Source organism: Ranitomeya variabilis, chromosome 1 (assembly GCF_051348905.1).
Source record: "Ranitomeya variabilis isolate aRanVar5 chromosome 1, aRanVar5.hap1, whole genome shotgun sequence".
In the NCBI taxonomy this organism is placed as follows: domain Eukaryota; kingdom Metazoa; phylum Chordata; class Amphibia; order Anura; family Dendrobatidae; genus Ranitomeya; species Ranitomeya variabilis.
The window spans coordinates 715,401,487-715,427,615 of NC_135232.1; the positions used below are offsets into that span (position 1 = coordinate 715,401,487).

The 26,129-nt window shown below is 47.5% G+C and overlaps 1 protein-coding gene across 1 annotated transcript in view; it reads left to right on the plus strand.

Annotated features, from left to right (window-relative positions):
• Positions 1-576: 576 nt before the first annotated feature.
• The window catches only part of SPTLC2 (serine palmitoyltransferase long chain base subunit 2), a 51,897-nt gene continuing 26,344 nt past the window's right edge, over positions 577-26,129 (plus strand). Inside the window, exons 1-2 of the mRNA XM_077267483.1 lie at positions 577-796; positions 2,476-2,658. Of these exons, the coding sequence (XP_077123598.1) occupies positions 665-796; positions 2,476-2,658 (315 nt within the window). The 5' untranslated portion in view covers positions 577-664. The remainder of the gene's footprint in view (positions 797-2,475; positions 2,659-26,129) is intronic.

Here is a 26,129-nt window from a genome sequence, read left to right on the forward strand (position 1 = left end):
GGATCTGTACTGCGGTCTCTGACTTTCCTTGCACCTGTACATTGAATGGCGGCTGCACACTGGACTCACGGTGGACCCCAGGGCAGCGGCCATGTTTCTCGCTTGACAGCCACACAAACACCGAGCCGAGCGTGCGGCAACATCGTCACGGACAGAACTCAGACATCCAGGTGTGTGAACGAGCCCTGACCGTGGGAACCCGGCTGTCAGCATGGGCTGCTCTGTCAGTGTGACGTCACCCAACGCGGGAGAATCACCGGCTAGAGTCTTCTGTTATGAAAAAACATCCGGCAATAACGTGTGCAGATCACGTGCCCGCCTCCCCGCTGCGGCTGCAAAGAATCACACAACCACAGGGCGGTCTATGAGGTGACGACTCAGGTGATGACATTTATAGGTGCCCGGAACATGACGTCATTTGATTGTAGCCCCACCCACACAGGTTAGTAGGTTACCATGGTTCAAGCACGTGCTGTTAGGACTGCTGACGTCATGCCGTCGCTCCCTGTTAGGCCCCACCTTCATCTCGTTTCATTGGTTGTAAAGTGTAAGCTTACACCGCGCCCTGCTTGACGTATCGTGAGGTGATTGGCTGAGCTGAGGCGGACAGTTCCGGTATCGGGAGGCTGGGCGTGGCGGTGGTGACAGCACAGAGAGGCCGGAGATGCCGCGGTACAGACCCGGAGAAGCCCCGGGGGGCCACAGCTCCGTGCACCGGATAGCGATGAACGGCGGCTGCAGGAACGAGAACGGAGGGCTGAAAAACGGATACGTGAGGAACGGAGTCTGCCCTGAGGTGCGGGAGTAGAAGTAGAGGCCCAGTGTGTAGCCAGGGCTGTCACCGGGAGACTAGTACCTTGGCGGGACAGTGTAATGGGCAAGGGGGAGGGGACTGTGTAATGTACAAGGTGGACGGTGTAATGGACAAGTGGGAGGGGACTGTAATGGACAAAGGGGAGGAGACGGTGTAATGGACAAGGGGACACTAATGTACAGGGGGGAATCCTTTATCAGCTGGGGGTGCGGGTTGTGCTGCCAGTTCATGGCCCCATGCGCCTCCCACTCTGGGCTCCACTTGTGTAGAAGCCTCCTGATCTCTGGAGTGTGGCCGCACAATGGGGGGTCTCGTGTGTGAAGGGTGGTGCAGGCCTGGGCTGTGCAACTGACCATCATGGAATGGCGGCTCCTCCACATCAGGCCAGTGTCACCGCACTCACTGCCCCTGACTGTTATCAGCCGGGCTGAGGCCGCACATTTCTTTTTAGTTTTCCATCACTAATGATTCTAGTATTTGGACCTCTCTGGCAATGATGGGGGTTGTGCTAATCTCGCTGGGTGTCCTTGGATATGCTGTCTCACCAATGGCCCCCATCCACTCTATGATCCCTGGTCTGATGGAGAGCAGACCCCACCGTCTTTCTACTCTAGTCACATCCAGAGCTGCACTCACACCCGCTCTGAAGGTGACTGCAGGATAGGACTCTATGTAACAGCAAAATAGTGACTGCAGCTCTGGAGGATAAGACCACAATGTAACAGCAAAATAGTGACTGCAGCTCTGGAGGTGACTGGAGTGTAAGACGAGATGTAACAGCAGTATACTGACTGTAGCTCTGGATGTGAGTAGAAGATAAGACAAGATGTAATGACAGTATAGTGACCGCAGCTCTGGAGGTGAGTGGATGATTAGACGAGATGTAACCGCAGAATAGTGATTGCAGCTCTGGAGGATAAGACATGATGTAACAGTAGAATAGTGACTGCAGCTCTGGAGGTCTCTCTTGGAGTATGGGAGGGGTCATTGCTTGTGTTGGGGTCCCATGAGTGCACAGGGCGGCACACCCCGGGGTGTGGGATCTCGTTCCTCTGCTTCCGCTCTCTCTGTTCTTGGCTGTTGTCCACGTTCTGTCTCAGGAATGCCCCTTGTGCAGGAAACCTCTGATAGTCCGCCATCCGGTCTGCATGAGTTTGTATTGCTCTGCCGCTCTATTCTGCTTGTGAGCTGTGTACTCGGCAGGCAGAGACGACGGCACAGTGCCCTCAATGATGTGCCCAAATCTGCAGTCTGCCCTCTGCTGGTGGAGTAGCTGTACTGCCATCCCAGACCAGGAGGTCACAGAGCGATAGACTACCACTGAGGGTCTACCGACTATGGGGGCAACAGCTGACGGATGGTCGAGGGAGGTGGCAATTGCATTGTTCTCCCTGTGATCAGCCTGTGGTTCACACAGAGGACACTGGAGCGCTGCTGTGGACGGGAGAGGCGGTTGTTGCCTATCATCACCTGATCATCGTTCTGCTGTTAGCCATCTCATGTGTATGGCGGACGTTAGCCTGAGGAGCAGAGTCATTGTTCTCTCTGCTCCGCCAGTGCATGAAATCTCTGGAAAGAAACTACAAGTGTGGGGGGGAACAGCAGCACAGAGCATTTCAGGAGCCGTGTGCTGACACATTGTGTGGTTTCCTCCTTTGCAGCTTCTTCATGGCGGACTGTACAAGCGACCGTTCCACGAGGCATTTGAGGAGACCCCCATGCTGGTCGCTGTCCTCACCTACATGGGATATGGGATACTCACCCTGTTTGGATACTTGCGTGATTTTCTCCGAGCCTGGAAGATTGAGAAGTGTCACAATGCCACGGAGCGGGAGGAGCAGAAGGTAAGGGGCTGAGCTTCTGCGGAACATCTTTTCTGCTTGTGTACATTTAATGGGTTATTCCCATCTGGAACATTTCTGGCATCACTAGGACGTGTCCACATAACCCGAGAGTGGGGCCCCATCACTTTCAAGGAGCAGAGGGGTGTCCGCCCATGAGCTTCTATAGAGTGAAAGAGCCAAACATTGGCAGCCCCCCTCTGTTTGCGCTCAGGTTTTGTGGTGGGTCCTAGTGATGCCAGAAATGTTCCAGAAGGGAATATACACAGGTGCTTCTCATAGAATTAGAATATCATCAAAAAATAATTTGTTTCTGTTCTTCAATACAAAAAGTGAAACTCCTATATTATAGAGTCATTACAAACAGAGTGACTTATTTCACGTGTTTATTTCTGTTAATGTTGATGATTATGGCTTACAGCCAATGAAAACCCAAAAGTCATTGTCTCAGTAAATTAGAATACTGTATAACACCAGCTCGAAAAATGATTTTAAAATTCAAAATGTTGGCCTACTGAAATGTATGTTCAGTAAATGCACTCAATACTTGGTCGGGGCTCCTTTTGCATCAATTACTGCATCAATGTGGCATGGCATGGAGGCAATCAGCCTGTGGCAATGCTGAGGTGTTATGGAAGCCCAGGTTGCTTTGATAGCAGCCTTCAGCTCATCTGCATTGTTGGGTCTGGTGTCTCATCTTCCTCTTCACAATACCCCATAGATTCTCTATGGGGCTGAGGTCAGGTGAGTTAGCTGCCAATCAAGCACATTGATACTGTTGTTTGTAAACCAGGTATTGGTACTTTTGGCAGTGTGGACAGGTGCCAAGTCCTGCTGGAGAATGACATTTCCATCTCCAAAAAGTTTGTCGGCAGAGGGAAGCATGAAATGCTCTAAAATTTCCTGATAGATGGCTGCGCTGACTTTGGTCTTGATAAAACACAGTGGACCTACACCAGCAGATGACATGGCTACCCAAACCATCACTGATTGTGGAAACTTCACACTAGACCTCAAGCAGCTTGGATTGTGGCCTCTCCACTCTTCCTCCAGACTTTGAGACCTTGATTTCCAAATGAAATCCAAAATTTACTTTTATCTGCAAACACCTTGGCCCACTGAGCAACAGTCCAGTTCTTTCTCTCCTTGGCCCAGGTAAGACGCTTCTAGCGTTGTCTATTGGTCACCAGGGGCTTGACACAAGGAATGTGACACTTGTAACCCATGTGCTGGATACCTCTGTGTGTGGTGGCTCTTGAAGCAATGACTACAGTAGCAGTCCACTCCTTGTGAATCTCCTCCAAGTTTTTAATTTGCCTTTTCTCAACAACCCTTTCAAGACTGCGGTTATCCCGGTTGTTTGTGCACTTTTTTTTTTTTCAACTCTTTTTATTGAAAGATTCCACAGGAGAAGATTATAAACATATAACAATGCAATGTAAAGTCAGAATAATCCATACAGTCACCGTCCACAGTGACATAAATATATCACACTTTCAATAATAAAATATATGAACAAAACAAATAGAACGTAGCATTAACATAATGTACACTACATGTCATTGCACCTTAAAAACCAACAGCTTCATTATCAGATTTTGAGCTCATACCAGGTCAGTTTGCACACCTCCCAAAGCCTACATGTTATCACTTTCATGCCCAGGAAGGGATATACATCAGGGGTTGTATCGCAAGATTGATGAGACCATGGCATTAGTAGCTAAATGTGTTAAGGATGAGTCACACCACCTTTCCCAAATTTTATGGAACTTCTAGGGACATCCTCTATTTTCCCTTCCCCCATGACGGCACACCTGAGAGAGGGGATCCGCCCAGCCAGGACAGGAAACCCTACTAAAATTAAAAGGGCGGTACCTCTCTGTCGCTTCAGTTGGGTTTCCACTTACCCAGGTCCTGTCCCGGCGTGGAAGAACAGGCAGCGCCTGTGTGTCGGTGTTCGGGAGTCTGGAAGCGCCGTCCGCAGGTCAGGTCCTCCGGGTCTCTGCGTCCTAGCGGGCGTTGTTGCAGCACGGTCGGATATTCCAGCTCCTTCCGTGGCTGCCACGCCGCCCTTCTCCCTCTGCCGGCATCCAGGTGCGGCGGCCGCTTACGGGTCGCCCGTCTGACGTCACGCGCAAGGCACGCTGGGAATGGGCATGCCCGCGTGACGTCGGGGGCGAGCGCCGGATCCAAGATGGCGGCGCCCATGAAGAAACGCCGGCCGGTGGAAAGGGACTCGGGCGACGCGGCAGAGGAGGGGAGGGGCCACTATTGGGCACCGGAGGAGGCGGGGAGTGCAGTGGTCCCCCCCATAAAAGGGTGCTTGACCACAGAGGACGCACTCATGTCCAAAAGCTTCAGCATGGAAGTGGGACAACAGGAGCAGCAGCCGCCATCACAGCAGCAGCGTCAGGAGCTCTCGCCAAATGCCTTGCCGAGCCACCAGCACAGGAGCAGCCGCTCAAGTGGTAGGAGCAGCAGCCGTCCTGTCTGGCAAGACTCTTCAGTGTCCAGAAAGGACACTGCACGTGCATCTGTCCAGCCTCCAAAACCGGTACCCTTGACTGTCGGCGGTGGTGAGTGATCTACGTGAATGTCACCCTTATGGTAACAGGGTCCATTTTTTCTGTTTGATCACTAGGGGTCGAGGAAATCTAGCGGCAAAACAAAGAACCGTGAATGTGCCCTTTGTAAAGCCCCGCTTGCAGTTCAGTGGCAGAAGGACCTCTGCTCTGACTGCTTTTATAAAACCATACAGGTTGAGACCCCTAATTTCGCCACTAGCCTTAAAGCCATAATACAGGCAGAGATAAAAGACTCCTTAAAACTGGCCCTTAAAAAATCAGGGAGGAAAAGCCGTAAGGTGTCTACGGATTCGGAGGCCTCTCAGAAACGGGAGAGTCAAAAATCATCCCGGTCTCCCTCTACCTCCCCTGCCTCTATCCAGTCCTCAGATTCCTCCTCAGATAGTGATACAGGGAGTCGTCCATTTTTCCCAACTGAGGATGTAGAAAAATTAGTCAAAGCGGTCAGAACTGCAATGGGTCTTAAAGAGGAAAAGACACCTAGGTCACTTGAGGATGTCATGTTTGGCGGTTTAGAGGAAAAAAGAAAACGGACATTTCCGGTCAATGCAAAAATCAAAGCATTGATCGAAAAAGAATGGAAAAAACCCGAAAGAATGGGTACCTTACCTTCCTCATAAAAAAGGAGATATCCTTTTGAAGAAAAAGACTCCGAATTCTGGGAGAAAATCCGTAAAATTGACGGTGCGGTAGCCAAATCTTTGAAAAAATCGTCCCTTCCATTAGAAGATTCAGGTGTCCTAAAAGATCCACTGGACAAAAAAGCAGATGGGTTTTTGAGACACATCTGGGAAGCAGCGGCAGGGGGCTTGAAACCAGCTATAGCTGGGACATGTACAGCTCACGCTGGTCTTCTATCTGCTGGTTACAGCAGATAGAAGACCAGCTAAGGGATAAAGTTCCTAGGAATGACATTCTTGCAAACATATCCCTAGTTCAAGGGGCAGCAGCTTTTTTTGGCAGATTCCTCCGTGGACTCTGCAAGATTAACAGCTAGAGCAGCAGGCCTGTCCAATGCGGCCAGGAGAGCCCTATGGCTTAACCCCTTCGTGACATGCGCCGTACTAGTACGGCGCTGCCGGCACTGCATTAGTGCCAGCCGCAGTACTAGTACGGCGCCCCGATCACCGCGGTCTCACGCTGAGCGCCGCGGTGATCGGGTGCGGGTGTCAGCTGTATATGACAGCTGACACCCCGCAGCAATGCCCACGATCGGCGCTGTCGCCGATCGCGGGCATTTAGCCCCTCTGATGCCGCTGTCAATAGTGACAGCGGCATAGAGGGGGATCGCGCAGGGACGGGGGCTCCCTGCGCTCTCCCACCGGAGCAGCGCGATGAGATCGCGCTGCTCCGGTGACCTGGAAGGAGTCCCCGGATCCAAGATGGCCGCGGGACTCCTTCCGGGTCATAAGATGACCCTGCTTGCCGGCGTCTGCTGAGAATCCTCATAGCAGGCGCCGGCAAGCCTCTGTTACGTGCCTGTCACATCGGTGATCAGACCGAGTGCTATGCACACGGTCTGATCACCGATCTGTGATGTCCCCTCCTGGGACAAAGTAAAAAAGTAAAAAAAAAATTTTTCCAAATGTGTAAAAAAAAAAAAAAAAAAAAAAAAAAAAATTCCTAAATAAAGAAAAAAAAAATAAATATATTCCCATAAATACATTTCTTTATCTAAATAAAAAAAACACCACACAATAAAAGTACACATATTTAGTATCGCCGCGTCCGTAACAACCCCACCTATAAAACTATATCACTAGTTAACCCCTTCAGTGAACACTGTAAAAAAAAAAAAAAAAAAAAACGAGGCAAAAAACAACGCTTTATTCTCATACCGCCAAACAAAAAGTGGAATAACACGCGATCAAAAAGACGGATATAAATAACCATGGTACCGCTGAAAACGTCATCTTGTCCCGCAAAAAAAAAGCCGCCATACAGCATCATCAGCAGAAAAATAAAAAAGTTATAGCTCTCAGAATAAAGCGATGCAAAAACAATTATTTTTTTATATAAAATAGTTTTTATTGTGTAAAAGCGCCAAAACATAAAAAAATTACATAAATGAGGTATCGCTGTAATCGTACTGACCCGAAGAATAAAACTGCTTTATCCTTTTTACCAAACGCGGAACGGTATAAACGCCCCCCCTAAAAGAATTTCAGGAATTGCTGGTTTTCGTTCATTCCGCCTCCCAAAAATCGGAATAAAAAGCGATCAAAAAATGTCATGTACCCGAAAATGGTACCAGCAAAAACGTCAACTCGTCCCGCAAAAAACAAGATCTCACATGACTCTGTGGACCAAAATATGGAAAAATTATAGCTCTCAAAATGTGGTGATGCAAAAACTATTGTTTGCAATAAAAAGCGTCTTTTAGTGTGTGATGGCTGCCAACCATAAAAATCCGCCCAAAAAACGCTATATAAGTAAATCAAATCCCCCTTCATCACCCCCTTAGTTAGGAAAAATAATAAAATTTTAAAAAATATATTTATTTCCATTTTCCCGTTAGGCTACTTTCACACTAGCGTCGGTACGGGGCCGTCGCTCTGCGTCGGCCCGACATACCGACGCATACTGTGCAAGCGCCGCACAACGGGGGCAGCGGATGCTGTTTTTCCACGCATCCGCTGCCCCATTGTGAGGTGCGGGGAGGTAGGGGCGGAGTTCCAGCCGCGCATGCGCGGTCGGAAATGGTGGACCGTCGGCACAAAAAAAGTTACATGTAACGTTTGTTGCTGCCGGCTGTCCGCCACAACACGACGCAACCGTCGCACGACGCTTGCGACGTGTGTCAATACGTCGCTAATGTTAGTCTATGGGGAAAAAACGCATCCTGCAGATGACTTTGCAGGATGCGTTTTTTCGCCAAAACGACGCATTGCGACGTATGCAAAAAAACGCTAGTGTGAAAGTAGCGCTAGGGTTAGGACTAGGGTTAGGGTTGGGGTTAGGGTTTCAGTTAGAATTGGGGAGTTTTCACTGTTTAGGCACATCAGGGGCTCTCCAAACGCGACATGGCGTCCGATCTCAACGCGTTTGTTTGCGTTAAAAACGCATGCGTTTTTATAGAAAAAAAACAGAACACACTGAAAAGTCACCCACCACCATCAAGGTGATAAAGGGATCCAAACCCTAACCCTACCCCTAAACTCATCCCTAACCGTTTAATGAACATTTTCTGACAGTCATAGTGCCACGTATTTCAGTGCCACGTATTTCAGTGCCACGTATTTCAGTGCCACGTATTTCAGTGCCACGTATTTCAGTGCCACGTATTTCAGTGCCACGATATTTCAGTGCCACGATATTTCAGTGCCACGATATTTCAGTGCCACGATATTTCAGTGCCACGATATTTCAGTGCCACGATATTTCAGTGCCACGATATTTCAGTGCCACGATATTTCAGTGCCACGTATTTAAGTGCCACGGTATTTCAGTGAAATACGTGGCACTGAAATATCGTGGCATTTACGTGAAATACGTGGCACTTAAATACGTGGCACTTAAATACGTGGCACTTAAATACGTGGCACTTAAATACGTGGCACTTAAATACGTGGCACTTAAATACGTGGCACTTAAATACGTGGCACTTAAATACGTGGCACTTAAATACGTGGCACTTAAATACGTGGCACTTAAATACGTGGCACTTAAATACGTGGCACTTAAATACGTGGCACTTATATACGTGGCACTTATATACGTGGCACTTAAATATCGTGGCATGTACATGAAATACGTGGCACTTATATACGTGGCACTTATATACGTGGCACTTATATACGTGGCACTTATATACGTGGCACTTATATACGTGGCCACTGAAATATCGTGGCACTTATATACATATATACGTATATACGTATATAAACGTATTTCAGTGCCACGTATTTCAGTGCCACGTATTTCAGGTTAGGGGTAGGGGTAGGGTTAGGGTTTTTTGGTTTTTTCTTGTTTTCTTGTGTTTTTCTATAAAAACGCATGCGTCTAAAAAAACGCATGCGTTTTACCGCGATTACATGCGTTTTTTCACACATGCGTTTTTAAAAAAAACGCAAGTGTGAAACCAGCCTTATCCTTGGAAAAATAAAAACATGGGGGCTAAAATATAATTTTCGTGGAAAAAAATATATTTTTTATTTTCGCGGCTCTGCGTTATAAACTGTAGTGAAGCACTTGGGGGTTCAAAGTTCTCACAACACATCTAGATAAGTTCCGTGGGGGGTCTAGTTTCCAATATGGGGTCACTTGTGGGGGGTTTCTACTGTTTAGGTACATCAGGGGCTCTGCAAATGCAACATGACACCTGCAGACCAATCCATCTAAGTCTGCATTTCAAACGGCGCTCCTTCCCTTCCGAGCTCTGCCGTGCGCCCAAACAGTGGTTCCCCCCAATGTATGGGGTATCAGCGTACTCAGGACAAATTGGACAATAACTTTTGTGGTCCAATTTCTCCTGTTACCCTTGGGGGGAAAAAAATTGCGGGCTAAAACATCATTTTGTGGAAAGAAAAAATGATTTTTTGATTTTCACAGCGCTACATTCTAAACTTTAGTGAAACAACTGGGGGTTAAAAGTGCTCACCACACATCTAAATAAGTTCCTTAGGGGGTCTTCTTTCCAAAATGGTGTCACTTGTGGGGGTTTCCACTGTTTAGGCACGTCAGGGGCTCTCCAAACACGACATGGGTTCCGATCTCAATTCCAGCCAATTTTGCATTGAAAAGTCAAATGGCGCTCCTTCCCTTCCGAGCTCTGCCATGCGCCCAAACAGTGGTTTATCCCCATATATGAAGTATCAGCGTACTCAGGACAAATTGCACAACAACTTTTGGCATCCAATTTATCCTGCTACCCTTGGGAAAATAAAAAATTTGGGGCAAAAAGATCATTTTTTGTGAAAATTAATATTAATTTTTTTTTACGGCTCTACATTATAAACTTCTGTGAAGCACTTGGAGGTTCAAAGTGCTCACCACACATCTAGATAAGTTCCTTAGGGGGTCTTCTTTCCAAAATGGTGTCACTTGTGGGGGTTTCCACTGTTTAGGCACGTCAGGGGCTCTCCAAACACGACATGGGTTCCGATCTCAATTCCAGCCAATTTTGCATTGAAAAGTCAAATGGCGCTCCTTCCCTTCCGAGCTCTGCCATGCGCCCAAACAGTGGTTTACCCCCACATATGGGGTATCAGCGTACTCAGGACAAATTGCACAACAACTTTTGGGGTCCAATTTATCCTGCTACCCTTGGGAAAATAAAAAATTTGGGGCAAAAAGATCATTTTTTGTGAAAATTAATATTAATTTTTTTTACGGCTCTACATTATAAACTTCTGTGAAGCACTTGGAGGTTCAAAGTGCTCACCACACATCTAGATTAGTTCCTTAGAGGGTCTACTTTCCAAAATGGTGTCACTTGTGGGGGTTTCCACTGTTTAGGCACGTCAGGGGCTCTCCAATCGCGACATGGGCTCCGATCTCAATTCCAGCAAATCTTGCATTGAAAAGTCAAATGGCGCTCCTTCCCTTCCGAGCTCTGCCATGTGCCCAATCAATGGTTTACCCCAACATGTGGGGTATCGGCGTACTCAGGACAAATTGTACAACGACTTTTTTGGTCCAATTTCTCTTGTTACCCTTGGTAAAATAAAACAAATTGGATCTGAAGTAAAAATTTTGTGAAAAAAAAGTTAAATGTTCAATTTTTTTTAAACATTCCAAAAATTCCTGTGAAGCACCTGAAGGGTTAATAAACTTTTTGAATGTGGTTTAGAGTACCTTGAGGGGTGCAGTTTTTAGAATGGTGTCACTTTTGGACATTTTCTGTCATATAGACCCCTCAAAGTCACTTCAAGTGTGAGGTGGTCCGTAAAAAAAATGGTTTTGCAAATTTTGTTGCAAAAATGAGAAATCGCTGGTCAACTTTTAACCCTTATAACTCCCTAACAAAAAAAAATTATGTTTCCAAAATTGTGCTGATGTAAAGCAGACATGTGGGAAATGTTGTTTATTAACTATATTATGTGATATAACTCTCTAATTTAAGGGCATAAAAACGAAAAATTTAAAAATTGCTAAATTTTCATAATTTTCGACAAATTTCTGTTTTTTTCACAAATAAATGCAAGTCATATCGAAGAAGTTTTACCACTATCATAAAGTACAATATGTCACGAGAAAACAATCTCAGAATCACCAGGATCCGTTGAAGCGTTTCAGAGTTATGACCTCATAAAGTGACAGTGGTCAGAATTGTAAAAATTGGCCGTGTCACTTAGGTGAAAACAGGCTTTGGGGTGAAGGGGTTAAAGATTGTCCGGGAGATTTGCCATCCAAACATAAGCTATGCACCATCCCATGCGACGGTCAACTCCTCTTTGGGAAAAAGTTAGAAGAGATCTTGGAACAGGCAGGAGACAAAAAGAAAGCCTTTCCAACCTTCCCTAAAGATCCTAAAAAACGTTTTTTCGGAGAAGATTTAACAGAGGCCGTCCTCCAGGAGATAGGAGAAATAGGGACTTCAAAGATAAAAGGAGATCGGGCTATATGTTCAAAGGGCCCTCTACAGCAGCGAAAAAGTCCCCCCAATGACATTACATCAGAGGTTGGAGGAAGACTCTCCCTCTTCTATCCAGCCTGGATAAACATCTCCCCGAGCACCTGGGTTTTAAATATTATAAAAGAGGGCCTAAAAATAAAAATTTATCCGTCCACCCAGGCACAATTTTGTTATAACTCCCCGGAGAAAAGCCCAGCAGGAACAATTAGCTCTAGAAACAGAAGTCCTCGGACTGATTAAAAAAAAATGTCTTGCAAGAAGTCCCGGTTCAGGAGGTAGGAAGGGGGTTTTACTCCCCCCCTCTTTCTAATACAAAAACCCGATGGCTCTTGGAGGACCATAATCAACCATTCAATAGACAACTACTCCTTCAAGATGGAGTCCATCAATACAACCACAAAACTTCTGTTTCCTCACTGCTTCATGGCAGTAATAGACTTAAAAGAAGCATATTACCATATTCCAATACATCGCGAATACTGGAGATACTTGAGAGTGGCACTCTACATACAAAACCAAGTGAAACATTACCAATATACAGCCCTTCCATTCGGCCTATCTACACCTCCAGGGTCTTCACCAAGGTGATGGCGGAGGTAATGTCATACCTCCGTTCCCGGAATGTCGTGATTGTCCCATACTTGGACGGTTTTCTTGTGATAGGGAAGACAGAGGCCGATTGCTCCCATCAGATAACGGTAGTGACATCAACTCTAATAGAGCTGGGTTGGATAATAAATGTTCCCAAATCAAAGTTAGTTCCAGTAAAGGTGCAGTCCTTCCTGGGTTTGATACTAGATTCAAAACGTCAGCTCTGCCTCCTCCCAGAGAACAAAGTAGCCAAAATAATCAACTTGACCACTGCAGCAATGCATCAACCCACGATGACCCTAAGAAAAGCGATGTCCCTACTAGGCTCATTAACATCCTGCATTCCGGCCGTAGGATGGGCACAATTCCACCTGAGACAACTGCAGTGGGAAGTTCTGTCAGCTCAAAGACTGTTAAAAGGGCATTTGGAAGGAAATCTATGTCTTCATCAGGATGTAAGAAATTCCTTAATTTGGTGGACCATAGAGGAACATCTCACTATGGGAGTCCAGTGGCAGAAACCGGTCGAGGACATCATCATGACCGACACAAGCGGTTTAGGTTGGGGAGCTCACTTAAGATCCCATTCAGTTCAAGGAACTTGGTCCTCCCAAGAAAGGAGCTATGGCTCGAACGTAAAAGCACTATGGACAGTAGAAAAGTCCTTGAAACATTTTCTTCCCCTGTTCCAGGGCCGCCGTGCTCGAATCATGACGGACAATCGAGCAGTGGTGGCCTATATCAATCACCAGGGGGGGACGAGGTCTTGGCACCTCATGGAGGAGTCAAACTTACTATTTCATTGGGCAGAACAACACCTGTCTTACCTAACAGCACTACACATAAGAGGTGTAGAAAACTCACAGGCAGACTTTCTGAGTCGCAGAATTCTGAGACGGGGAATGGTCCTTGAATCCCGAGGTGTTCCAACGAATAATACAGGCCTGGGGTACACCAGAGATAGACTTGTTTGCCACCTCACACAACAAAAAAGTGAAAACATTTTGCTCACTGAACCCAAAGGAACATCCTTTCGCAGTAGATGCCCTACTAATACCATGGAAATTCTCTCTGGCCTACGCATTTTCCCCGATAGTGATGATTCCAACAGTAGTCCGAAAGATCAGAGAAGACCGAGCAAAAATAATACTCATAGCTCCATTCTGGCCAAGAAGGCCATGGTTCTCACTTCTAAGGCAGATGTCATTAACAGACCCATGGATTCTGCCAGATGTGCCAGACCTGTTAACCCAGGGACAAGTGACCCACTCTCAGGTGAAGGGCTTCCATCTGGCAGCCTGGTATTTGAGAGGGCGCTACTGAGTCGCCAAGGATTCTCACCAGGGTTAGTCTCCACCTTGTTAAAAAGCAGAAAGCCTATAACATCTAGGATCTACGGTAGGACCTGGAAGAAGTTTCTTAGACTTCTTGGGTAAACCATTAGGGGATGTAGCTCCAGTGGGTCCCATCCTAGAATTTCTACAAGCAGGCTTGCAACTAGGATTAGCAACTAGCACCCTTAAGGTTCAAGTTTCAGCCTTAGGGGCCCTATATAATTGCAACTTGGCATCTAATACGTGGGTTTCACGATTCATAAAATCCTGTAGCAGGTCTAGGCCGGTTATTATCCCCAAAATCCCTTCTTGGGATCTAAATCTAGTCTTGGAGGCTTTATCCAGAGATCCTTTTGAGCTTTTGCAGGAGTTATCACATAAATTACTCACCATGAAAACAGTCCTACTAGTAGCCCTAACATCGGCCCGTAGGGTAGGTGATTTACAAGCTCTATCAATATGCCCTCCTTACACTCAGGTTCTTGATGACCGGATAATCCTAAGACCAGATCCAGCGTATCTCCCCAAAGTAGTCCAAAAAGTCAGGAGATTACGTTACCATCGTTTTGTAATAATCCTAAAAATCCGGGGGAACAAAAGTTCCATATGTTAGATGTAAGGAGATCCATGTTACAATACATGACCATGACTAGTCAGTGGAGGAAAGATCAAACCCTATTTGTAGCCTTTCAGGGTAGTAAAAAGGGGTGTGGGGTAGCTAAAAGTACCATTGCTAGATGGATCAGGGAGGCCATTAGTCTGTCCTATTCTGCAAGTGGCACTCCGGTTCCTGACGGCATCAAGGCTTACTCCACCAGAGCTGTGGCTACCTCCTGGGCAGAGAAGGCTGAGGTATCAATTGACCAAATTTGCAAAGCCGCTACCTGGTCCTCACCCTCAACTTTTTTCAAACACTACCGGCTAGACCTTTCCTCCTCTGCTGACCTAACCTTTGATGGAAGGGTACTCCAAGCGGTGGTCCCTCCCTAAGGTTTTTTCTTTCTACAAAAGTCTCTCAGGTGTGCCGTCATGGGGGAAGGGAAAACACCAAGGTTACTTACCGGTAGCCGGTTTTTCCGGAACCCATGACGGCACCCGTGTATTCTCCCCCTTTATCACCCCTTCGGTGTGCACTATTGTTTTGGGTGCTTTTAGTTAATATGATGTGGTGTTGGATTGCCATGTGTACTAACCAGGGGGGCCTCTCATGCTCTGAAAAGCAACTGAAGCGACAGAGAGGTAGCGCCCTTTTATTTCAGTAGGGTTTCCTGTCCTGGCTGGGCGGATCCCCTCTTTCAGGTGTGCCATCATGGGTTCCGGAAAAACCGGCTACCGGTAAGTAACCTTGGTGTTTCTATATAGTATGTTGTCATCTGTAATTATTATTCACAAAGTTTTTCCATTGATGAATCGAAGGAGACCCCCCCCCATCCACCTCAACGCTATTGCTTTCCTAGCCATAAATAAAGCTTCCCGAAGAAATATTCTATCATAATGGCCCTACCTCTCTTCATCCACAACTACCAGGATAAACAACTCTGGACTACATTCAATTGGTATCCAAATTAACCATTCTAATGTATTTATTACATCACACCAATATCGTCGGATTATTCTACAATTCCGAATGAGGTGCCAGAAATCCGCCCCCGATTGTCCACATCTATGGCATTCATCAGTTGCCCATCTACCAAATTTATGCAATTTACTTGGGGTCAGATAGGATTGGTGAAGTATATACAATTGGATTAGCTTGTTATTTGCAGCTGGCGACACCATTGTATGGGCCTCTAGGGCCTCACACTGGTCATCAGCAATAGAGGGGATTAAGTGCCGCCATTTACCTTCTACAGCAAGCTGAGTGGATGCAATTCTGGAATTTAGCAAAAAGGTATATAGGGAGGATATCGCGCCCGTGGGTCCTTTAGTTGATAGTGCTCCTATCAATGGATATCTAGATATTCACATTCTAGGAAATGGGAACTGATACGTTATGGCGTGCCTCGATTGCAGATATCTATAAAACTTCCTGTGGGGGATCTCAAACTGTACATGAATTTGTTCAAATGATAATAAAGTTTCATGTTCAAAAATCTGATTGTGTCATTATTCCATTTTGTTTCAAGAAACTTGGATCTTGCAAACCTTGGAGGTGTGAGAACTCGGGATTATCCCATATCTGAGTTTCCCCAACTAAATCAGTGAATTTCAAAATGCGTTTACTTTCTCGCCAAACCTGTATTGCTAAGCTATGTGCAAACAGCAAACCCTGGGGTGGTCTGTATGAACCTTCCAATATTGCCCATGGTGTACCCCCACCCCAAAAATGCATGAGATGAGCCTCTGTCCATCCCGAATCAACCAATGCCTTAAGTAGCGCAACTGACCAGCTAGGTAATACAAAAAAAGATCAGGCACTGCACATCCACCCAGGTTTTTGGGTCTCTGCAGGGATCCAATACTTAATTTAGGCCTTGATGAGCCCCATATAAATTCTGCCATCATGCCATGCGTTTTCCTAAGAAGCCCTTAGGGACCTTAATTGATGTATGTTCCAGCATATATAAACATTTCGGGAGAATTATAATTTCTCCTTCGCCACATTGGGGGACACTGAACCATGGGTGTCATGCTGCTGTCACTAGGAGGCTGACACGAAGTTGAGACAAAGAGTTAGCTCCTCCCCTGCAGTATACACCCTCATGCTGGCTTCCAGAGACCCAGTTCAAGCTTAGTGTCTGTAGGAGGCACACTGGATTTAACTTTTTACTGGACGAAGGGGCGACGGAACCTTGCAAGGCTCCGATCTTCCCGAACCAACAACAGGCGAGCACAGAGAGTATCCCTCTCCGTATCCTCTCCTGTGACGTGGGATGCCACTGCCTGAGCTGACTTTTGGGGCGACGGGCCCCTTCAAGGGCACCGATCTCCCCCCTGCTTTACAGACGAGCACTGGAGTGTCACCTCCAGTATCCTCTTGCAGCCAGGCCTTATTGCCCGACATCTTGCCCTGTCCACCAGGTCTCACCCTCGGCTGTTCCGTGCAGCCCCCCCCCACTGCATCACCACTGAAAAAGCTGATGATGGAAGGAGGCTGACGGTTCCTCTCCATCCCCCTTTTAAGGGCATGGTGGATGGAAGCTCCCCTAACCCTGCACTGTCCTATCTACCCCGAGTCCTACATCGGCCACCCCTCCAATATGGGGTAAGTGCAGATAAGGGGTCGCGTTTTCTGGCATTTTGGGAGGGCTCCATAGCGGTAAGGGCTCCGCGGCGTCTTTCTCGGCGGTCCGCGGGTGCGTGCCGGCCGAAGCCGAAAATTTAGTCCCTGGCTTCAGCCTAGTGTAGGCTGCATCCTGATAGGCCCTGCCCACGCTCACGTCATTGTTGCGGCTCCGTCCCCGGTCCTGGTGCTTCTCGCTCCTTGCGGGACTACCCCCAAACTCTCGGCAGCCATCTTCCCACTGCACAGCAGCGCTGGCCGGCTTCTTCCCACATGCCAGCAGCTCTGGAGGTTTTTCCCATTCAGCGCCACCTATCCGATTGCGGGGCACAGGACCTGGGTAAGGAGACGGCACTACGTGCTTCTCTGCAGCGTTACCCCTCAGCTCCCACTAGCAGCCTTTTTTTCTCATATTGGGGTACAACATGTCACAGTCAAGGAATAAAAAGACCACTAAGGTACATACCACCTTTTTCTCTGCATGTACCACCTGCCAGGCTCCCCTTCCTCGGCCTTAAAGCTTCCCTCTCTGCCCTGCCTGTGATGCCCAATGTGCCCAGGAGCCCTCCGCCGCTACCGACCCCCATTATATCTAGCCCCCCTGAGTTGGCCGCGTCACTGTCACAATCCATGGCTTCGTTAGCCAAAGCGATTGAATCCCTTCATGACCCCTCTGGGGAGCGGGGCGCTCGTTTTCCTGGGTTGAGACCCCTCTATAACAAGGGAATCATCGGCCAGCAGGGGCCGCTCTCACCTGAAAGAAGTACGGACATCCAAAAAACGGATCCGCACTACCTGTCCTGCACATTCACCACGCCATTCAGCCTCTGGTAGCTCCACTTCTCGCTCACCCTCTCCAGGGGCTCGAAGCGATCACGACTCTGAGTATGAGTCTGAGGCGTCCTTGGACCCGGATTCTCCGGAGTTTCAATCAACTGTTCATTCCCTCATTGAGGCTGTCAATCATGCGTTAACGGTTGATGATGACCCTAATTCAACTCCGGATCACGCGGTTTCCTTTTACGAGAACCAAGCGATCCCATAAGGTGTTCGCCTCTCATCCAGATTTCCTAGATATAGTCCGGCGACACAAGGAGCGACCGGATAAACGCTTTACGGGTAAAAAGGCCCTGGAATAGAAGTATCCCTTTTCCGCAGATCTTGTCAAAGATTGGACGGAACCACCTCTGGTAGATCCTCCGGTATCGTGTTTGGCTACCAAAACGCTTTTATCCGTACCTGATGGGGCTTCAATTAAAAATCCCACAGAACGCCAGTTAGATTCCCTGGCTCGCTAAGTGTATGAAGCCTCAGGTTCCTCCCTATCTCCTTCCTGCGCTGCGGCATGGGTTGCCAAAGCAATGGTTTTCTGGGCAAATTCTCTTGCAAAATCCATTCAGGACCGGGCTCTTCCGTCTGAGGCGGAGATTGTGATGTACGCGTCATTAGACGCAGCGGACTGTGCGGCAACTGCGGCTTCAAACGCCATCACCATCAGGGGAGCTATTTAGAGAGTGGCACGCGGATTCCTCCTCAAAAAAAGTCTGATTTTCCTTCCCTTTCAGAGCGGACGTCTGTTTTGAGAAAAATTAGACCAACTTATTTCCGATGCTACAGGAGGGAAAAGCAAATTCCTCACTCAACTCAGGCCTAAAGCTGCCTTTCAGCGCCAGCAACATTTTTGTTTTCGGCCCTTTCGCAGTAGCCCTTTCTGGTCCTCCTCCACAGCCTCATCCAGATCAGAACGATCTCCACGCAGAGACAGACTCTCGGCCTTCTTACAGGCCGAATCAGTCCTGGCGAGGAAAGCCTAGACAACCCAGAACCAGAGGGTCCAGGCCTTCCAGATTTCCTTCACAATGACTCAGGGAGTATTCCAGTCGACACCTCCAAAGTAGGCAGACGCCTGCTTCTTTTTCAACACGTCTGGCTTTCCGTCATTCACGACGAATGGGTCAGAGACCTGGTGTCTTCTGGTTACAAAATAGAATTCTCCGCCTCCCCTCCAGCTCGGTTTTTTCCCTCTCGTCTCCCAAGTTCGGGAGCTCAATCTCGCGCACTTCATCGCGCCATCGAATCCCTCCGCCAAAACGGGGTCATTGTTCCGGTTCCAGAACATGAGATTCAGAGGTTTTTACTCAAACCTCTTCGTCGTGCCAAAAAAAGGATGGGACGGTGCGCCTATTTTGGACCTGAATCTCCTAAACAAGTATGTAAAGGTACGGCAGTTCAGGATGGAATCCCTCCTGTCAGTCATCTCCTCAATGGAGAGAGGGGAATTCCTAGCATCAATAGACATCAAAGATGCTTATCTTCATATCCCAATCTTCCCGCCACATCAAGGTTTCTCCGTTTCGCCATCCAAGAGGACCACTTTCAATTCACGGCCTTACCCTTCGGTCTTGCCACTGCGCCCAGGGTATTCACAAAGGTCTTGGCGGCTGTCATGGCCATTTTTCACTCCCGAGGAGTGGTCGTGTTGCCATACTTAGACGACCTCCTGATCAAAGGTCCGTCTTTTCATGCCTGCGAAACAAGCGTCCGCATTACCTTGGATTCCCTTTCGCGCCTGGGCTGGTTAATCAACTTGGACAAGTCCTCCCCCGTTCCAGCCCGACGGATCTCTTTCCTAGGCATGATCCCGGACACGTCCAAGGGGCTGGTTTTCCTTCCTCGGTCAAAGGCCCATGCGTTTCAGCAGGGAGCCAGGACGCTCTGTCGCCCTTGTCCGCAGTCCATTCGGTTTGCCATGAAGATCCTGGGGAAAATGGGGGGCCGCAATGGAAGCTGTTCCCTTCGCTCGACTGCATCTCCGCCCCTTACAACAGGCCCTTCTGGACAATTGGGACAGGAGTCCCTTAACTCTTGACCACCCATGTCCTCTGCCCCTGCGGATCAGGCAAGCGCTTAAATGGTGGACTTTGGAATCATCTCTCAACCAGGGGAGGTCTTTTCTCCCAATCCACTGGCTGGTGGTAACTACCGACGCCAGTCTCCTCAGTTGGGGAGCGGTGTTTCGCCACCACACTGCCCAGGGGCGTTGGACGATTCGGGAGTCGAGACTTTCCATAAACATCTTGGAGATTCGAGCTATCAGATTTGCCCTGAGACGTTTTCACTTCCTGCTCGCGGGTCACCCTATTCGAATTCAATTGGACAACGTCACAGCGGTGGCGTACATAAACCATCAGGGGGGTACCCGCAGCAGGGCGGCGATGCAGGAAGTCTCCCACATTCTCCCTTGGGCCGAGACCAACCACTCCACCACTTCTGCAGTGCACATTCCAGGCGTCGAGAACTGGGCGGCGGACATTCTCAGCCATCAGGGTTTCGCCTCGGGGGAGTGGGAACTCCATCCAGAGGTTTTCCAGCAAATCTACCTTTGCTGGGGAACTCCGGACATGGACCTGATGGCGTCCAGACTGAACGCCAAAGTTCCCAACTTCATGGCACGTTCTCGGGATCCCCGAGCCATCGGGGTGGACGCACTGATATCCCCATGGCATCGGTTCCAATTCCCGTACGTGTTTCCTCCGCTTCCTTTGCTGCCAAAAGTAATCCGGAAAATCAAGACGGACGGGGTTCCTGTGATCCTTATCGCCCCGCATTGGCCACGTCGCGCATGGTATGCGGAGCTCGTTCAACTCGTATCCGACGTCCCCTGGCGGTTACCAGACCGCCAAGATCTGCTTCGCCAAGGGCCGATCTACCACCAGAGCTCAGGGGCCCTACGTTTAATGGCTTGGCTGTTGAAACCTGGATCCTAACTCAAGCTGGTTTCTCCCAGCAGGTCATTGCCACCATGATAAGCGCTCGCAAGGTGTCTTCCGCTTGCATCTATCACCGCACCTGGAAAGCCTTTTTCTCACGGTGCAGGCTCCGCGGTCGTCCTCCTCTCGTTTTCTCAATTCCCTCCACTCTGGAATTTCTCCAGTCGGGCTTGGATTCCGGTCTGGCGCTCAGTTCCCTCAAGGGTCAGATCTCAGCGTTATCTATGTTGTTCCAGCGTAAGATTGCTGCTAACTTGCAAGTTAGGACCTTTGTTCAAGGGGTCTCCCACGTGGTACCCCCCTACAGAATGCCATTAGAGACCTGGGATATCAATTTGGTCCTGAGCGTTCTACAGGAATCTCCGTTTGAACCTCTGCAGGATGTCTCACTGACTGTTCTCTCCTAGAAGGTTGCCTTCCTTGTGGCAGTAACATCTATCAGGCAAGTCTCAGAGTTGGCTGCACTATCCTGCCGGGCGCCTTTCCTTTCCTTCCACCAGGACAAAGTAGTCCTACGCCCATCTCTGGCTTTTCTCCCTAAGGTGTTTTCATTCCACCTTAATGAAGATATCATTCTTCCCTCCTTCTGCCCACAGCCAAGACATAGGGTCGAAGAGGCCCTTCACACCTTGGACGTGGTACGGGCCCTCAGGAGGTACATTTCTAGGACTGCTCCCTTCCGCAAATCGGACTCCCTCTTTGTTCTCCCGGAGGGTCACAGAAAGGGTTTAGCCGCGTCTACGGTCACGATAGCCAGATGGATCCGATCAGCTATTCAAGAATCTTATCTCGTCAGGGGCAGACCTATCCCGGCGAGGATTAGGGCACACTCTACTAGGTCGATGGGTGTTTCCTGGGCCATTCGGCACCAGGCAATGGCGGAGCAGGTTTGCAAGGCCGCAACATGGTCTAGCCTGCATACTTTCACAAAGCACTACAATGTCCACACTCCATCTTCTGACTATAAATGTTGTGCATTTATAGTCAGATGGTACACTGAGTTATTTGGTTGTATTGTTTCCCACCCAGGGACTGCTTTGGGACGTCCCATGGTTCTGTGTCCCCCAATGTGGCGAAGAAGAAATAGGGATTTTTGTGTACTCACCGTAAAATCCTTTTCTCCAAGCCACTCATTGGGGGACACAGCACCCACCCTGTTAGCCTTACGGCTCGTTACTCTTTTGATTCTTGACTTTCTCTTGATTTTCTCTGACATGTTATACTCTAATGTTATGTAATATATTATTAAACCCTTTCTGACATTAGACGTACTATCCCGTCGAGGTGGGGTGGGCCCGTATGACCACCGACGGGATAGTACGTCATATGCGATCGGCCGCGCTCACGGGGGGGATCGCGGCCGGGTGTCAGCTGACTATCGCAGCTGACATCCGGCACTATGTGCCAGGAGCGGTCATGGACCGCCCCCGGCACATTAACCCCCGACACACTGCGATCAAACATGATCGCAGTGTTTCGGCGGTATAGGGAAGCATCGCGCAGGGATGGGGCTCCTTGCGTGCTTCCCGGAGACCCCCGGAGCAACCTGATGAGATCGTGTTGCTCCGAGGGTCTCTTACCTCCTCCTCGCTGCAGCAGGCCTGGATCCAAAATGGCCACGGCATCCGGGTCCTGCAGGGAGGTGGCTTCACAGCACCTGCTCAGAGTAGGCGCCGGGAAGCCTGGAGCTGTGCACGTCAAATTGCTGATCTGACACAGTGCACAGCAAAGTGTCAGATCAGCGATCTTACACTATAACATGATGCCGCCCCCCCCCGGGGCAATGTTATAGTGTAAAAAAAAAAATATATTCACGTGTAAAGAAAAAAAAATTCCCCCAAACCACCCCCCCCCCCAAAAAAAAATATATTGTTCCTATAAATACATTTCTTTATCTAAATAAAAAAAAAACAATAAAAGTACACATTTAGTATCGCCGCGTCCGTAACGACCCGACCTATAAAACTGTCCCACTGGTTAACCCCTTCAGTAAACACCGTAAAAAAAAAGAGGCAAAAAACGCTTTATTATCATACCGCCAAACAAAAAGTGGAATAACACGCGATCAAAAAGACGGATATAAATAACCATGGTACCGCTGAAAACGTCATCTTGTCCCGCAAAAAATGAGCCGCCATACAGCATCATCAAAGAAAAAATAAAAAAGTTATAGTCCTCAGAATAAAGCGATGCAAAAATAATTATTTTTTCTATAAAATAGTTTATCGTATAAAAGCGCCAAAACATAAAACAATGATATAAATGAGGTATCGCTGTAATCCTACTGACCCGAAGAATAAAACTGCTTTATCCAGTTTATCAAACGCGGAACGGTATAAACGCCTCCCCCCCAAAAGAAATTCATGAATAGCTGGTTTTTGGTCATTCTGCCTCACAAAAATGGGAATAAAATGCGATAAAAAAATGTCATGTGCCCGAAAATGTTACCAATAAAAACGTCAACTCATCCCGCAAAAAACAAGACCTCACATTGTCGGGGTCGTAAACGACAATATAAATCCTCATTCACCAGTCATTCCAAATTAAACTATAAGCATGTGGTACCGGGTAAGAATGAGTCAGACAGGTAGCTGGTTCAATCTCAGTGCATGCCCGTGAATCCACACACATGTGTGTAACGGTCACAGCAACTGGCTTTATTCTAAAAATACACAATACTATATTGAGTGTTAGGGGAAGGCGTGCATTAGGCGGGGTTTAAGCTAGCATTCAGTCTTTCTGATTTGTTCTAACATCTTCTGGTGGATCATCCTTTTCTTCACATTCCTTCAGTTTCGTTTCTAAAGAAATGAATCTTCATCCCTCCAGACACTAACCTGAAACGAAACTGAACTCTGGCGGCCATCTTTAAATACAATTACATTTGCTTTAGCAGGGGAAAACTTATTGTTTCACAGTATATGATATATAAAAGTACAAAGGTATGTAAGAAAATATATTTTCACCTTGACAATCCCCCCTAAACACTAAGTTTTTCCCTTAAAGAAAGATCCTTCGAGACTGTCCATGTGATGGGAAAAGGGGAGGTGGATTTCTTCATCCAGACACCTCAGAAACTCTCCCCTAGCGAGAGGCCTCCAGGCAGCTGAACCCTTCACTAACCTCACATGGAGTTCTCCCACTGTCCCTAAACTAAATCTCTTGGCATCATCTGAGAATGGGGGGGTTTTGTCTATTCTCTTGAGAGGAATATACTTCGGGATCTCCCCTGGATCAGTACCATTGTACTCTGGTGGGTCTACTTCTTGATTGAGAAAGGTGTCAGTCGGAGTTGCTTTGGCAATAACCTTTTTGTACAAGGGAATAACACAACAGAGGATTATCGATTCAATTATAAGGAGGGCAATTAGTACTAAACAAACTTGTTGAAGGAATCCCTTGATCCCACCTAACCAACTGGAGAAGAAAGATGTGTCTACTCCAGCATACATGACACGTCGTCTTATTGTCCTAATTTGTTCAACTTCTTTAGAAACCTTCAGGTCTTTCGGATCTACATTTCGCCATTCAGGTCTGGCTGTCTATATTTCGTCTCGTATATCTTTGGTCATACCGTCAATGAATGTATTTACCAATACTCTAACATCAAGTGGGTTTATGGGACTGTACTCCATATCTTCCCATTTCAGCTGTAACCGTCCAAAGTATAGCTCTACACTCTCTCCTTTGTCACATCTGTAGAAAATCTTAATTTGCGTCCTAGCACGTCACCTGTTTTTGTGCTCACTAACTACCTAGGCCTGCCCAGGTGCACTTATACGTCCATCATATGGTCATTATTTGTCAGTAGAATGAGAAAGGTTGGTTCTCAGGGTCAGCCAAATGTTTTTGCGTAGCTAGCTAGTCAGAGGGCCTCCAGGGATAATACTCCTGTATCTGTCTTACCCTACCTGATGTGGTTGGTTCTCTGGTGGTGGGGAGTGACATGACATGCTGGTCTACAGCTCCTTCCCAAAAGGATTACTGTCAGCCTACTCCTAAAAGTTAATGTCCCCACTATCCGCCAACCACAATCCTGTGTCAGCTTCTTATATCACTGCATGTGATCTTGTCTGGACAGAATTCAGTGTAATTCTCTTAGGTCGGGTTGCAGCACGGGTCATACAAGTGTTAGGGCCCAAATCCTCAACTATACCCTAAAAGGCATCACAGCTATAATTGACAAATCTTTGTTCATTGTAATATATAAATATATATATTTGATCCATTCAACATTTTTATTAATCTGCATCTGTGGTACTATAGAAGCAAAGCCGGCATAAATCTGGTTCTGGGCTTTAAACTGGTCAGGCACCCCCCTTGGCACTCCAATGGCATCAATATATACTAGTGGATCTTCTTCATAACTCATGTGGAGCTGATCGAGACTTCTCCTTTTTCTGGTAGGTTCATCAGGTACCTCTGGATCCCAAGGTAAAATCTTGAACTGCATGGCCAGTCTAACAAGGGTGCATTGGCCTATCCAGGCATTAGGCAACCTAGGACGGAGCTTACCATCTCCACATAACCAATAAATGTCGTGCATATATTCTGTATGTTTGATTAGCAAATCAGTATCTAGAGAACTGCTCTCTTTGCAGTAACCTGTCTCGGAGATTTCTACTGGTATACCTGTGGTGTCGTGGGAATTATAGCAGGTGTAATTGTCAGCTTACTTCTCCTGGGACCTTTAGTCTGGGTTCCTTATGAATTAGTGGGACATAATCTGGGCAATCAGTGGGCTTCAAACCTTTCAACAGATTCATGACACAGGCGGTGGTGTTGTCATCAGGAAAAGCAATGCATGTGTGTTCAGATGTGTATTCGCAGCAGCACAAGCAATACATCCTACAGAGATATTCTGGACTCTTACATTGTATCTCACCCATTCTAACCATAGGTTTTTTTTCTTGGGGCTGTATATGGCCTAAATACGCATAGGGTACAGCACTAAATACATAATTATAATTCCTTCCCAGTACAAACGTCTGCAGATCAGCAGATTGGGGGTTTTCAAGATTCAGGAGGGGGTGACAACTTTTACCCCATTTACAGCCTCTAAGTGGTTGCAGAAGGGCTGTTTAATGCATTCTCTCACGAAGACTCCTACCTGTCCCATCCTTGGGAACATGGCTTCACTAGGTTTATATCCCCAATCATCTCCCGTATTCCAGGCAGCATCTGTCCAATAATAACGGTTATTGTTGTCATTTCTGGTAACATATATATAAAACTGGATGATTCCCTCTACCACCCGTTCAGTCTCGAGGCACTTGACTACATCACAGAAATCAAATCGCCAGATATTTACCGGGGCTGTCAGGTTTACCCAGAATATAGTGGGACCAGAATTCTTATTTACAATAGGGGCCGAAGAGGTAGGGGCGAGGATGG